Source organism: Oryzias latipes, chromosome 11, assembly GCF_053564925.1.
Source record: "Oryzias latipes strain Hd-rR chromosome 11, Olatipes_Hd-rR_3.1".
Classification (NCBI taxonomy): Eukaryota; Metazoa; Chordata; class Actinopteri; order Beloniformes; family Adrianichthyidae; genus Oryzias; species Oryzias latipes.
In genome coordinates, this window is record NC_136247.1 from 5,360,088 (window position 1) to 5,376,287 (window position 16,200).

General features: G+C 40.2%; 2 protein-coding genes across 2 annotated transcripts in view; both read right to left on the reverse strand.

The window, feature by feature from the left end:
* Positions 1 to 368: 368 nt before the first annotated feature.
* bloc1s4 (biogenesis of lysosomal organelles complex-1, subunit 4, cappuccino) lies at positions 369 to 6,228 on the reverse strand. Its single transcript, XM_004074242.5, has 5 exons — positions 5,843 to 6,228; positions 4,790 to 4,861; positions 4,599 to 4,700; positions 1,312 to 1,446; positions 369 to 1,191 (listed from the first exon to the last, which is right to left on the reverse strand). The coding sequence occupies exons 1-5, from the start codon at positions 6,161 to 6,163 to the stop codon at positions 1,084 to 1,086; spliced, it is 738 nt and encodes a 245-aa protein (XP_004074290.1). The 5' UTR covers positions 6,164 to 6,228; the 3' UTR covers positions 369 to 1,083.
* A 1,680-nt stretch (positions 6,229 to 7,908) lies between these two features.
* The window catches only part of pard6gb (par-6 family cell polarity regulator gamma b), a 43,103-nt gene continuing 34,811 nt past the window's right edge, over positions 7,909 to 16,200 (reverse strand). Inside the window, exon 3 of the mRNA XM_004074241.5 lies at positions 7,909 to 9,403. Within this exon, the coding sequence (XP_004074289.1) occupies positions 8,361 to 9,403 (1,043 nt within the window). The 3' untranslated portion in view covers positions 7,909 to 8,360. The remainder of the gene's footprint in view (positions 9,404 to 16,200) is intronic.

The following is a 16,200-nucleotide window of genomic DNA, read 5'->3' on the forward strand; positions in this document are numbered from 1 at the left end:
TAAACAATGTTTCTATATTGTGTATTTTCCTAAAAAACCTGGTTTTGAAATTAAAGTAAAAAATAAACATTTTATCAAATCAAATTATGAACATTCGAGACAAAAATGGAATCAATTTTAACCAGAATACCCCCCTAATTTAAAAGAAAAAAGAAAAAGGACCAAGCAAAATTGAGTGAAAAATATTTATCTTTAAGGGGCAATTTTATAAAATATTTTTTTCCCTAACTTAGTTATAATTTGGCACATTATAAACACAAATATTCAAACTCACAATAGTATCTTAATATACATGCTGCCCGAATAATTAACGATTTTTTCAAACAGTGTTGGAAAACAGAGTAATAAGTAGAGATGAAACCAAAAAATGTCTTAAATTCATTTTTATTATCATTTTAAAAAAATGTAAATCAAAACTAACATAGAAATGAGAAAATTGTACCAGCTTTTTGGCAAATAATTAAAGTACCTTTGCTGCTTTGTTTGGTGTGAAAGAATGCAAAAAGATCTCACTATAGGTCCTCTGAAATAATAAAACAAAAGTCTTTGTGTCTGTGCTCATGGTTTTTTTCTTTTCTTGTAAAAGGTGCTATCAAAGTATTAGCCCAAAATAAGTGAGGCAGCCGTCAACCATTGAGATAAGGCTAGAAATAACATTTTAAAATGGAAGACTTGAATGCATCATCGGGCAAAACCCACCTTTTCTCTGTTGAGAGATGATCAGAAATTGAAATTAGGTCATAAAAGCGTGCAGGTCTTAAACACATGTATGCATTTTGGAAAAGGGCAACATCTACAGATCTTTACAGACTCTTCTTTTAGCATTTCTCCTCCACACACACTTAGGCACTTTTAAAACAAGTTCAGTGCTTGTTGCAGCCAGAAAAGAAATCAAAATAAAAAATTCAAAAGACACCCAAAAATGAAGCGTCCTCTCATTTCTGACATCCTGGGAAGTCTTTTATAAAGGCTACTATTGCTGCCTGGAGGCCACCGCACCATGTGATCTGGCAGTAAGAGTTGTCTGTACAGTTCCCGCCAAAAGCCTCTTTTGAAAAGAGCCAAGAAGTGTTACTTTAAAGTTCAGCTGTGTCCTTGTTCTGGCAGTGATGTGAAGTAATCATCTGTCCGGAACACGCTGGGGATTTCTTGATGCTGATGCGCTGCTGGTCTTCTTGGACTGGCTGGTTTCTGTGGGGGAGCAGAAAAAACACAAAGCCAATTTCTTAACAACAACAACAACAACAAAAGACACATATATATATATGTATATCAGTCCAAAATCTCCAAGCGTCATAAAGGAGCTCCTACGTTTAAAAAGCCCGGGGAAGTCACTGAACGGAGGATCTTCTTAAAAGTACTGGGTAGTGTTCCCAGTTCTCCCTCTGCCTGAACCACCTGCTCCTCCATGGCGCTGACATTGGCTCCCACCATCTTCACGAAGGCCTGCAGGCGAACCAGAGGAGTCACAGGCAGAGGACAGAAGATAGAATCAATATTCTCAAAAATGTTCATCACATAGGGCTGCTACTGCAGAAATACCAAACTCATACATTTAAAGTTCAACCTCCAATTAACAGATGTTGTTTTGATCACTGGTAACTTTAAGAGGCTGGATGGCTCAGCGTGTAGGATTGGCGCGTGGGAAACAAGGGTTCGATTCCCAGATGTGGCGATGAGCTTCATCCAGTGTGGGTTCTTGGGCAACCTAGCCTAACCATGTAGCAACAGGGGGGCCCCCCCCAAGTCTGGGTCCACCTGTGCCGGTCCCCAGCCAGGATAAATACAGGCTTGTGTCAGGAAGGATATCCAGCATAAAGCTTTCTGACAAAAGACTGAAAGCTGCTTCACTGTGGGACCCCTGAAGGGATATGCCGAAATGTAAACAACAATAAAAACAACTTTAACATAGACAGAGATTTAAATTGAATACATGAGGAGACTTCATTGATTAAATATGGCAAATTCCTCAAAAAAACCGAGGGGAAAAAGTGATAAACATCGATTTAAAGTATTATAATTAGTTTTCTTTAAAAAAAATAAAATAAAAACAACAACAAATTACTCTTAGATATGAATTCAAAGCCAAATTGATTTCTTCAATGAATACTTGAATTTCTAAATAAAGACAAAATCAATTCAAAATATTTGATTTTTTTTATGAATTCAATTAATTGCAATAATGAATCAGCACCCAATGATGTTTAGACGGAGAGCTTCTGCAATACAGTTCCTGCTTCAAGATGAAAGCTGCTATTTGTAACTGTTGCCTACAATAAAAAAGGCGTAACGAACGATGAACCAATTAAAAAAGTTGATTTTTTAAAAGGCGCCACGAATGTTTGGTCAAACTACTTGAAATGAGTGTTGCACTGAAAGTTTGCCATGGCCAATGTTTTATTCTCCTGCATTATGTTATCTTTAAAAACAACAACAGAAAGTTAACAATCCAGTGTATTAACACTGGATTGTTAACTTTCTGTTATTTTTGTTTTAGTATTCAAGTAATTTTCAAGTATTCAAGTATAGTATTCAAGTATTAGTATTTTATTTTAGTATTCAACAAGTACATCTACTTGACTGCTTTTTCCTGGTTTCAATGTGGAGTCTACTTGCTCTCATTTGGAGAGAATTAAAAAACTAACTCAATCCGCCCCCAGTGTCAAACACAGAGGAGGAGGGATGATGGTTGGGGCTCTTTTTGTTCTAAGCAGGACATCCGTCAGCCACTTTCTTTTGGCAAAAATGAATCAGCCATTCCATAATTCAAAGAATATTGTGAAATTAAAACAAATTAAAGACTTAAAAACACAAAGATGAACTAAAAATCAATTGAGGCAAACAGTGAAGTCTTTACATGCAGAAGTGTACACTTTTTTTCCCCTTGATAGAATAAAACTTTTATGGATTTGATACATTTACATATTTATAGACGTCAAGTTTCAGGATTTAGTAGGGGGGGGCATTTTAACACTACTCTTTTTAGATTTTTAAGGCCTCCAAATCCTTTCATGACTCAGACAATATCAAGTAAATGATGTGAATTAATCATATTTCCTAGTAGATCTGAACATTTCAGAACAAAAGTTCCATCTCAATGTCTGTTAGGGTTACATAATTGTCATTTGCTTACACGCTATAATCACCATGATATGATTGCTTCAGTTCTATCTTTCAGTAAGAAAACAATGACGTGAAAAGTGTTGTCTATACAAGATATGATGTATAAGTTGGAAGCCACACATCAGACACATACAAACTAAAGTCTCAAAAAGTATTTCAATCGTAAATAAATCTAAACATAAATTAGAATAAAATAATAGATATTTATTGTACTGTTCTTTAATATTACCATATTTCACCTACTGTATAGAAATTTGGGGGAATAATTATAAGAGCTCACTACATCCTCTCTTTTTACTTCAAAAACGAGCCGACAGAGTTGTTCATAAAGCCGGATATCTTGATCATACAAACAATCTATTTTATCAATCTAGACTTTTAAAACTGTATGACCTTGTGGATTTTTACACTGCGCAACTTTTATACAGAGCCAGTGGGAAATCGTTACCATTCAACATCCAAAAACAGTTCTAGGAAAATGAAGGAGGCTACAGACTGAGGGGATGTAGGAACTTCAAGATCAAACTGATAAGAACCACAAAGAAAGGTTTCTGTGTGTCGGTGTGTGGCACTAAACTTTGGAACAGTTTAAGTGATGTGCTCAAAAAATGTTCAAATATTCAAGAAAATGTATAAAGAAACTCTTATTTCAGGATATGAAGATAAGAAGATTTAAGGATCAACAGGTGTTTGAATAATTCCAAATCCATGTGTGAACTTGATTGTGGTGAAATAATCAAAGCTCTTTTAATTACAACCACTGAGTGTTACATTGTAATGTGCATTATTATTATGTGCATGATTACTGAAATGTTTGAATTACAATCAATAAGCTATTGATTTTCTTTACTTGATTGGCCATGTGTAGCAATAATTACTGGTTTAATGTGATCATGTGTTCTAATGATAATCAATTATTATTACATATCGGTATCGTTACTGTTTACTGAAATCATGAATGAATGTTTTCTGAAGTTCATCAATAATTTCTAGGCACTGGATTTTGTTAGTCAAGAGAATCTATCTGATCAGAACCGGATTTAAAACTCTGTAAAACTATCAAATGAATGAACTCACTAGGGGTGGGATTATATAAGCTTGCTTCGTCCCACTCCTTTTCAAGCAATATATCAAACTCTACTTATACTTCAGTTAATGATCACTGTATTTAATTAAGCAAATGTGATTTAAGTGACATTTTTGTTTTGTTTTCTGTCTTTTAAATCTATGCATTTCATCATTTCTGTAATGAGTTTGATAAATATGTGTAAATTCTTTATTGCTTTGACTACAATGCTTGAAATAAATCAATAAAATCAAAAATCAAATGTTCCTGTACTGCTTGACTGAATCACCCATTTTCATGTCATCAACCCCGGCCACCAACAAAACCAGACCGGAGGTCACTTAGAGGTAGGTTTTCTGCAATCACAAATGAATATTTAATGGCACTAGACGTTGAACTGATGACTTACCTCTAATTTGTCGATTCTTCTGTAAATTTGTCTCATCTCATCAGACTTCTGTTGGATTTGAGGTAGATTTTCGTTCACTATCTGGGAGGTATCATTACGGATCTGTGAACGCCCACAATGATTCGATTAAGGTGGTTAAAGTGATTCAAAAGTGTTCAAGCTTTATTGCCTCTTCAAATAAAGAGCCGTACCATATCCAGCATCCCAACGAACTCGTCCACTCTTGTCAGCATTTCTTCCAAGCTCTTCTCCAAGCACAAGATCTACAAGAGATGTTTTCAACGAGATCAAGTACGTTTAAGTTTGGTTGTGGGATCTTTTCATGTCTGCGTCAATGACGTCTGAGCCCAAACACACTCGCTTTTACGGACAATCTGGGCATTTAAGTGACGCCGACTAGTTGGGCAAAACCTAAAACAGTCCAGTCTTTGTCTTTTAATGAGCATGGTCTGGGGTCACGCCGCTTCACTTAAGCTTCATTCATGAGTGGCGGCGTGCTGGTTAGCCAGGTTTTCTATATGTGAGCTAAGAGGGACACAAGTCTTTTAACCCTTGTGCTATCTTGTGGGGTCCAGATGACCCCCCACTCCCAACCAAGGCACATTAACGTGACAGTGACAGGACAGTGCACTGAACAAGCCGATGCCCGTCTTGTGGGGTCCAGCGGTATCGGCTTGTTCGGCCCACTGTCTTGTGGGGTCCAGATGACCCCCGTGGGGTCATCTAGACCCACTAGACAGTGCTCTGAACCTTTTTTCTTCAATGATTTGTGATCTTCACTGGTGTCCATGGATCACATGAAATCCTCTCCACATTTTATCCATCTTTGTCATGGTAGGGAGAACACGTCAATGTGATGTAACATATCTTTGCGGATCCTGTTCATTCGGCTACACATTTTAATTACATTTCTTAAATAAAGGTTAAGCATCATTCTCACTGTAAATGCATTTTGATGGTTTAGAAAAAGTGGAAGTGAGACGCTGATGTCACTTCCTTTATGGCTGTCATAGTTAAATGCAATAGAGGCAACAAGCACAAAATCATTAAATATCTATTAAAAGTAAAGATTTATTGTTGTTTAACTGATTTATTACAATACAGTTTATTTACTAATATATCAAGGGGGGGGGGGCAGGGAGGTTATAGTGCTGCCCCCCGCCTCTGTAGACGCGCCCCTGTTTGTAGGTTGGAAAACAAAGCGAAGGTTTCAGCAGCGACTCTCCTCCCTCCCACTAACTAACCTCTTCTCCAGCTGTCACTCTGATATAGGAGGAGTAATCGAGCGCGGCTTGTCTCAGGACCCCTTCGTCCTCCTCGGGCTCGTCCCGTACGCTCGCCTCGTCCGCCGCTGCCTCGTTGGGGCTGGAGGAGCTCGGCGGGACGGCTGCCGCCGGGGCTCCAAAACTGGGGCTTTGCGACACGGTCCCGCTGCTCAGAATGTCGCTCAAAACCGACAAACTGCTCGCGCTTTGGGAGACGACGCCGCTGTCTCTGCTTATCTCCGCGCTGGACTCCTCCAGGGGGGACAGGAGGCCCACCCTGTCGACCCGCTGATGCTCCATGTCGGCGTTTTTCTTCTTATTGCTTTGTTTTTGCCCTGTCAAATGACTGGTCACGTGGAGCGCGCTGGAGACGGAAACCTCGGAGGGTCAAAAATATTAAAATGCAAAACTAAGCGATTTAAAACGTCGATGCGGGGGAAACAAATAGATACAGTTGTGCTTCCATACAATTACAAAATGTATTTCTTTATTTATTTACGGTGATAGCTCCAACCTAGGTCACACATTTTGTTCCGGAGGCTAACCTGAATGCAGTTCTTCCTCAAAAGTTTTCTGAATTGAGCAATTTGTCAAATAACACCAAAATCTACACAAAAAGACTTTTAAACTATACATTTTATTATGGTATGGATTTACGTGACATCTGCATTGGTGGATAATAACGGATATAATTTGGTTAGAAAGAGTATCATAGTAAAATGAGCCATGTTGTTCAGTGTTTTGCTCAATCTAAAACGTTCAAGTGCTATTTCAGATGAAAAATAGATCTTGGAGTTTACTTTATATTTCACCCTGATTATTAAAATGTACGAGATATTTTTACTTTTGATTACTCTCCATTTACCACAATTGACATACCTTTTTTATTTTTTTATTAACAAGTGATTTCAATTGTCTGTTATAATAATTTGTGCCAGCAGGTGGCAGCAGTTCTTATAAACACAGGAGACTTTGACAGAGACTTGAACTCAGTTCTTAAGCTTTGTTATCACATCATTCAGCACACAAATAATAGTTTGTACTTTGGAGCGTTTATTTGGAAAGATTTAGTGGATTAATTCCACTCAGCTCAACATATGCACACTTGAAGGAATGTTTAGGGGAGTGGGTGGCTTTGAAGCTAAACTGTATTTTCTTTGTTTTCAGCAATTTTTCCACTTAACCCATATGTTTTTTTTAATTAAAAAGTCAATTTGGGTCATGGTTATATAAAAATAGTTGCTTTGGTTTTAAATATATATTTTTACTGATTGACATCCTGTTCGTGCTTTTATTTTGGAGCTTTCTCAGAGTAAACGCAGAAAATCCAATAAAAATTAAATGCAATCCAAAATCATAGAAAAGTAGAACTCCCAAACTACAGGCAATCCTTCCAAAAACCGTCCAATTATACTTTCTGAAATCTGAGAGAAAAAAATATATGTATCATGGAATATTTGACAAACCACATAGATATTAAAAACGTAAGAGTTGATTAGAACGTTTAAGAGTTTAAACTCAAAAATCTTTTTTTCAAATTCAAATCTTTGGAGCAAAAATTGTCACATTTTGCATCTATAAATTTGCAGAATTTAACATAGATCGGTGACTTACTTGCATTTTCTTTGGGATTCGATGAAAAATAATAGATGAGGGAATTGTGTATCGTTTAAATATTTCATTTTAGCAGCTGTAAATGAAATACTTACTTCCCCAACAAAACTTGTGTGCGAGTGAGCTGATGGCATTCTGGGACAAATGCATTTGAAACAAAGACTTCCAAAGGTCAAATTGGACATTTAAATTGATGCAGACGCTAGAGTAGTGTTGCTTTTTTAAAGACTGCTTGGGTTTTCTATGACATTTGTCTTTCAGATAGAAAGCAAGCCTGTTTTTTTTTTCATTCATCTTTAATGATGAATGAAAATAGAAAGGCAAATATGTTCTAAATTGTCATAAAAATACCTCAAAGTGATGCGCTTTTCAAAGAAAATATTAAAAATCAAACATTTTATAACCAGAAACATCATATCCTCAAGCTTGCATAAAAGAGATAGAATAATTTATTGAAAAAGAAACATGATTTGATCACAATCATCGATGCATAACAGACATTAAAAACATAATCTACACAGCATTCATAAGAATATACATTTACTCTTAAAAAATAAAAAAGCCCACGTTGGTCCAAGAAATAGGAATTATAAAAGGATCCTGATCAGTGGTCACTCAGAGACGAGCTGTCAGTACATTCAGATCTGGAAGCTACAGTGGAATCCTCTAAAAACAGTTGTTTGTTCTGAAGCTTTAAGAAAATACAGGATCTTCTCTTGTTGGACTAAGAGTGTTTTTAAAATACAACACGTATTTACACTGTAGTTGCGGGAATCTTCCTATAATCTAGTACAAATCAACAGAAGTGTGTGTCTGAAGTGAAATGCTGGCGTTTCCAGTTGAGTCTGTGAGCAGCTTTGATGTTTCTGTCTGTTAGCGGGCATTATAGGGTAATGACGGTGCCATCCTCCTCCACCCCTCCCTTGGGGAGGGCGAAGCTGTGTCGTGGGTCCGTTTTCAGGGAGTTGAGGATTTTGTGCAGGCTGCCGTTGCTGTGTCGGAGGGCGGGGTTGCTGCTGTGGAGCTGCGGCTGACCGGGTTTCTGCTGCTGGCTGTGCTTCGGCTCTTTGTGGAGCTGCTGGTTGAGGCTGCCGTGGTGGTGGTGGTGGTGGTGGGGGGACCCTCCGTTCAGACTCGTCTGGGAGTGGAAGGACGCAGTGAGGACCATGGAGGAGGGCCGTGTGGGGGGGTTGCGGTGGGACGGCGGCAGCTGCTGCTGCTGCGTGCGTGATGCGCTCGACGCTAAAGAGGAGCTGGACCGCTGAGACGGCCGCTTTAGGCTGCTCTCGATGACGATATCCGTTTCCTCGTCGCTCTCCAGGTCGTCGTGGTAACCGTGCGCTCCCGGGGGCGTCTCCCGCGCTACGGCCATCGACAAACTCGGGTAACCGGTCGACCCGCTGCTGTCGGACGACTGGCCGGAGCTGCCGGAGATCCTGCTGCTGCGGACCACGTTGTTGCGCTGGTTCACCGGCTTGACGGTCACGATCAGATTGTGGCTGTTGGCGATCATCATATCCGTCACCTGATCCAGCGACTTCCCCGACACTTCGATGCCGTTCACCTCCAGCACCTCGTCGTTGATGGCCAGCAGCCCGGTGCTCTCGGCCAGACCCCCCGGCACCATGCGGGATATGAAGATGCCCGGCACTTTCTCCACGCCGTGAGGCGTCACGCGCATGCTGGTGCCGTCCCGGATGTAGAATCCCAGAGGCTTGTCCGAGCCGTGCCGGTACAGGCGGACGCGGCGGTGAGATTCAGGCAGGATGTCCACGTCGATGATGGAGGAAACGGGCCGGAAGTCGTGCGGCATGCCGATGTGGATGTTGGGGCGCCTGCGGCTGATGTCGCTGTTGCGCAGCGCCACGACAGCCTTCTTCTTACGCGTTATTGTGTTGGTGCCAAAAGTACTGTAGTCCACCTCTTCTGCAACAGAAACGAGAAAAACAACAATGGCGTTTGAAACGTTTCCACCAAAAAGGTCAAACAACAGTCCGTGCATGATTCCTTCATAAACCAAACCATCTGCCGTACCGCCAGAAACCTTTGGTCCAAACCTCACCCAGATGTGGCCGAAAATGACTTCCACATGAAAAGCGCGCTCTTCATTTCATCCCTTTCCATTCCAGATGTGAGCAATAAAAAACATTTTGAAAGTGGACAACAAACGGAGAATCACAGAAGGAGATGTCCGTTAACCTGAGCAGAGCATTCCTCTGCTCACTCAGCGCTGCGGCACGTCCAAACACACACCTGTGGCGTCCCGCACGCGTCTTCCTGAAGGGAATCCATCGTGATGAAGATCACCAATGGTTAAAACATTCTGACGTGTTCTGAAGAACATCACAAACCCATCCAGACTGATGCTGGGTTAAAAAAAAAGTCCCATCATTTTTGATCTATTGTAAATGTCGTCTTTTTTAAGAATTATACTTGTGTTGTATTCTAGGACATAGTTCCTGCAGAGCAGCAGAACGTCACCTCCGACTGTGACTGTTAGTGTGGGGCAACTCCGCCCCCTATTCCCTTCCCCTGTCGCTGGGGGCTTGTGGCCCCTTCAGTGTTTTTTTTTACGTCACACAAACTCTTTTTCAAACTGTATTTTTTCCTGTTTTACAATGATTTATATCTAGAAATATTCCATTTTTAGCTACATTTTCTTTATCTATGAAAACATTTTCATTGCAGTGGAGCTTTAAAAAATGCAGAATTAATCATTGGCTTTACACGTGTGAGTTTAAATAAAAAAAGCCCTCAGTGGCAGAAGAAACTTGAATCTGAGGCATCTTCCTCTCCTCAGGCGGACAGGAAATCTGCACACAGCGACGCCTGATCGGACAGGAAGTGAAGTTCCACAGCGGGACCATCAGCTGCTGCACATTCAGGTTTTCTCTTCTGTTTTTTAGGTTCCAAGGCTGGATTTCACCGTCGTGAACGGAGACTCCCTCCGGTTTGTCCTCACACCGTGAATACACTGAACTCCTTCTGAAAGCCGAGTGTCGACTCAGCAATAATTTCCTAATCCAGCAAATTTAAAATAACTAATTAGAGAAAGAAGAAGAAGAAAAAAAAAAACAAGAGGGATAAACTGGGTTTTAAAAGACCAACACTTTCTCCGGTGTCTAAATAAATGCTCCCTTTCACTCCCCTGAACGCCAGCGAGCGTGAAGTTTTCCAGTTTTCCAGTTTTCCATGCACGCTGTGGCAAAAGTTCACTTGATTAAATCCAGACCGGCATCTGCTCCACGGCTGGAATTTCTGCTACAAGTGCAACTCTCCTTTTCTCTGATGGGAACCATTCCCCGGCATGATGGCAGCGCGCCTTCATTACAGGGTTCTTCGGTGCAACACCCTGTGTCCACACCCTCCCTCTGGTCTGGTTCCGAGACCGCACCACCCCATCGGCAGGGGTTCCAACGGGACGGAGGATGTTTTGGTCAGAAATCCAGTCAGAATTGGGCTTTAATGGGCCCAAATGTCTCACAGCTGTTCTTCACAACTCACTAGAAGGCAGTTTTGACATTTTCATGACAAAAAATACATTTTTTTTAAGAAGTGTTGTGGATGAGGATTGTGTGAAAGTACTATGCATTACCCTGCATGTCTTTCTAGACAAGGAGCCCTGCCACATAGTTTGCCTGTACTAGAACAGACTCACACGACACTGGAAACAGCAGCAGGAACATCTGATCTACTCAACAGTTTCACGGTGAAAGAGAGGAGGAAGTGCAGAGCGCTCCTCCGTCCCGTTCAGACACAATGACATGCTTCACTCTTGATTGGCAGCTTCTCCAGCCCTGCTGTTGGCCGTTATGCAGATGCAATGTTGGATTATTCATCCAGATTTTTTAAAGTCCCCCTCCATTCATCTGTTGATCTATTTTCAAAGTGTTTCCAGTGGTCTTTTAATTCTCATGATGCTGTTTTATAAGCCAAAAACCTGTCTTTTTATAGGACACAGTGTCTTTATCTGCTCCTGAGTCACAACAATTTGAATAAAGAAATACGGTCATGCTTTATTTTCTTTATACATTCCTTTATAAATACCACTAAACATGTCAAAAACACACCAAAAAACCCACAGTTTTCATCAAAATGGGTCTTTCATTTGAGATGCTGAACACAGCAGTGACCTGTTGGAGGCACAGGTCGAGTGCACAAACTAAACAGAAAAGTTCTGCTTTGACAACAAATGAAACTGTGCTCTATTCATCCGAAAAATTACTTTGTTTTCCAACTCTTTAGCAGCAAATTTACTGAAAGCAACAAAAACTGAACTCACCCTAAAGGTTCAGCTTTCGTCAAAACTGCCCAAACCTGTATCGAGACCGTAGACGACTCGGTGATCCCGTCGTGAGAATAAAGTTCATGCAGGTTTTCTACAGGCGTGCAGCGGGCGACAGGACGTAGCAAACACTTAAACAACGCGTTAGGTGAGGGGTAAAGTTGGTGAGATGCAGGCATAACGTAGGCATTTTTTCAACCCTTTGCACGGTGCAAGCAGCCGGTTAGGGCTGTTCCAGTGATAAGTGTGGCTCCGTGCGTGCAGCTCGTCTGTTAGAAATGAGGTAATTAAACAGTGTAGTGTAGTTTGCGATCCCACAGGCTCTTGCGTATCACGTGGACACCCGGCGTGCAGCATTTGCAAGCCGTCTGTAGGAAGCCAGCACACACAACTTACTAACAACCACAGTGTGGCATGAGGGTACAACACCGTACGACGGCATCTCCCCAGCGAGCAACGTGCATTATCCTTCCTTCAACAATGGTACGTTCCATTTTCATGACTTCTCTTGAGGTGGCGGCATGTGAACCTGCCCTCCCCCTTAAGATGCGGCCCGTCCTGTCTACATGACTCTCAAGGGGGCCAGACGACCCAAAAACCTTAAGCACAGGTACAGGTGACTGAGGGGTTAACGGTTGGAGCTTCGATCAGAGAGCAGCACTGAAATCCAAACTGCCCTGCAACAGACAGGCGACCTGTAACCCCGCCTTCGTCCGATGGTAAGTTAGGCTGCGGCAACCCCGTGACCCTGAAAGGGATTAGGCCGCTCCTGATAAAAAAAACGGATGGATGGACGGAGAACCAAACTCAGCCATAAAAATCCTCATTTAATCCATTTTTGTCATAAACATCAAAGCTAAAATCAGCCCCACAGATGAGAAGGACACCACTTTAGCTCAGGGTCAGGTGATGAGGGGTCAAAGGTGAAAAGGCGATTTCTGGACGTCTTCGTTGGCTGTGCAGACTCACACTGCAGGAATGTGCTGCTAAAAAGAGCTGGAGATATCTCCGGGCAGGCCGAGGATCTGCACAGCTTCTCCAGACAAGTGGGAGCTGCTGCTGCTGCTGTACCCCCCCCCCCCCAAAGCAGCCTCACACCTGCAGCAAAACGGCAAGAAAAACTGTTTTTCTATCGATTTTAGTTGAAACATCCGTTTTCTTTAGTCATCAGGTAAACTAATTTGCTGCAAACACCCATCCTTACGAGCGTCTTCACTGCCGAACGCCCCATGCTGCTCATAGCTTTTACAGCTTCAAATGTTCAGTCTGCAGCCCATCTCTAGTGAAGCAAAGCTGTGACAACAAGGCGCTCCAGAAGCTTTCTCAGTCCCTCATAAAAACGAAGCGTCTAGGAGTTACAGGATCAGCTGGTGGGCCGTTTGGGGACACGAGATCTTTTTTGAAATTCACCACAACTAAAAACAGAATGACAGATCAAACAACAGCTGTTTCAAATGCTTTAGAAATAAAGTTTTATGATGTTTTGTTTGATTTACGCCCAAAAAAGGCAGCAGTGCAGATCAGTCGTTTATGGGAAATGCGTGCATCGAGAGGGTTTTTTTTTTTGTGAACACACGTTTTTTGATAGACCTTTATAGACATTCAAGTTTGTTGATTTACTGGAGTGAGTTTGTAATACAGCAGCTACGTCCTGCAGCGGCGCCACAAGCAGGAGTCCAGGTTAATGACGTGTTTGGGGCCCAGAGAATCGTGTGATATTTCACACGGGGCTTTGTGAAAACTGGCAAACTGGTTGAGAGCACAGACACTAAAGAAATGTTGGGATACACAAACAGTAAAAAAAAATCAAACAAGTTAAATGAAAAAAATGGCAGGGCTCGTGGAAAGTTATGTAGAACTAAGAGAAAGGATTAGTCTGGAATTTCAGAAAATCATTTGAATTAAATGCAAATACAAATGGAGGATTCTGTGGCAGCAAAATATGGTTTAAAAAAAGGTTAAAAAAAAAAATCTAAAAGCATTTCACACTATAGCCAAAAACAGGAAAGAGGCAACAATACAAAAGAAGAGAAGACCTGACAGCAGATCAGCAGCTGAGACACTAAAAGAGCCATTTTGACCAAACCCAGAGAGAGCCGCAAAACTCCACTTCACCATCTAGAAAACGAAAGACCCGGATACATACTTTACTGACCGTTAAGCAATTCTAGGTTTTTGATATTTAAAATTCCTTCCATTACTAAAGTGAACATATTTTTCTAAATATAAAGGTTTACATTATTTTACTTTTGACAGCAGCACATACTAGCTCCTTTCAAAATAAAGTACTCTGTCAAATCACATCCTCCTGCTGTTGCTGAACAGAAAAAAAATAACATGAACTGAACTTCAGACTACTTTTGGGAGAAACTGGAGCACTTTGGTCACATTTTCGAATGACATTCATGCCCTGTTGGCAAATAAAAGTGTAATTTATCCGTTATTTCTTTAGAAAAATAAAACAAATATTGAAAAGAGAGCCTCTTCCCGAAAAAGACTGACCAAATCTAATTTTCAGAAACAATGTTTACACTTTGAAAGTCTTATCTTGACCTTGGCCTTTCAGAGTAGCTCATTCATAAATGATTCGCCTTATCTCTTAGATAACTGAAAATAAGAGCATTGTGACACATTTATTGACAAATATGATTACTTAATAGCAAACATAAAACAGGCCCTTTTCAGTAACACAACTTCTATTTTTGGTATTCCCAGTTTTGCTAAATTACTTGTAATGGCAACAGATGCCAAAATGATTCCCTTTCATTGTATTTCTCTTTAAAACATTGCACTTTTGAAGAAGCATGTTAATAAAATGAGGGATTTTTTTCTATGCAAGAGTTCAATTTGAATCTGGGACCTGGAGTGAATTTACAGGTTTGGCTAAAGTAAAGCGGGTCACTTTTGTCCATGGAACAGTTTACCAGCAAAAATCTTGACCAAGCTCTCAAACTCCAATCTCTTCAAGAAGTCGTGAACTTACTCGACTTTATGTCAAATAGATGTCTATAAAACGAGGCGTTCGTGGGCAGCCCTTTTGCTACTTTCATTGGTACCATGAACGGCCTATAGTCACTGTCACCAAAGCAAAGGATGATTATAATGCTCACTGCTAAAACAGGCTCCATAGTAATGATTCAAATATTCTCAAAATGAAAAAAACGTTTTTTTAAATAGGCAAAAAAAATCTGCCACTAGGCCTAGAGATTTTTTGCTATTGAAACACTTTCTTGATAAGACCATTTTTCTTGAAACATGGGTCTTTTACCTTCTAAAGAATCAGTTTTTGTTGAAATGACACTTGTGGTGAATTGTCAAAGCCAGAAGGACTTTTTGTTCCAATGGAACCATTTTCATCTTTTAAATGTGAAAAACAGGGATTTAACAGCACAAACATTTGACTTTTTAAAAAGATTATTTTAGTACTTATGAATATTGCTGCCTTTAAACGGGGTCTTTTTTTTAAACCAACTTTGAGTTTTTGTCACTAAATACCAAATCCCACCAAAGTTTTGCTATTTTTAGCCAGTAAAATACTAACAGTTTAAATGCTCTTTAATTAAAAGTAGAATTTGTTTACTGAAGACGTTCCTAATTTCCTAAATGGGCTTGTGTATGAACAAGATATGTATAAGTAAGATGAACTTGACCATGGCGGCATTATGACTCACTAAGACATCCACCTATTTATGTGAAATGCTTCATAAAGCCTAAACTTGGAACACAATTTGGGGAAAACGTGTTGGTCCAAGGCAGAAACTTTCCTTAGATTTTTATGAAACAAACCCCAAAAAAAAATGTTAATCTCAAAAATAAAGCCCTACAGTTACAACATTGTCCTTTCCCTGCTTACTGGGGCTCAGGCCATAACAAAAATAGTCTTAAGACTTTAGCGGAGGGAGAGAACCCAAAGTCCACACAGAAATCCTTAGCTGATAATCTTGCTATCAGGTAACAGCACAGTTTAAATTCAAATATTCATTGAAAAAAAATGCAATTTTTACAATAGACATACTCACCATGCCCGTTGCAGGGTGTAGCATTCATTTTTTATGTTTTTATTAAAGCTTATTAAATGCCAGACAGCAACTTAATCATTCAATTCTTTAAGGACACAGATGGAATATTTTTAACACCATTTTTCAGTTTTGAGGCTGGTTTGAAAATAAAAGTAACCACTAGGTGGTCTGTTACTGGGGGGGTTTCATTTGTTTTAGGGTTTTATTAGTAAACAATCCTTTACCTTGAAACTTCCAGCCTGAAGTCAAAAAATTGTTTAATAGTCCAGTTCTTTGAAAAAACAGAGGGAAGGACGACCAGAGAAATAAAAGTTTACATGTTGCAATAGTTGTTTTTTTTTAAACGACTGGGTGTTGTGTATTTATATTACAAAAGAAAAGTGGAAGATTAAGGTATAGTGCATTAAAGCTTAAAACAG

Excerpts from the sequence above, each read along its gene's own strand:
- bloc1s4 (XM_004074242.5), bottom strand. The coding sequence starts at position 6,163 with ATGGAGCATCAGCGGGTCGACAGGGTGGGCCTCCTGTCCCCCCTGGAG. Across the intron at positions 4,701-4,789 it reads TCGTTGGGATGCTGGATATG|ATCCGTAATGATACCTCCCA; the intron begins GTACGGCTCTTT and ends GGGCGTTCACAG. Across the intron at positions 1,192-1,311 it reads CTTCCCCGGGCTTTTTAAAC|AAACCAGCCAGTCCAAGAAG; the intron begins GTAGGAGCTCCT and ends GCTCCCCCACAG.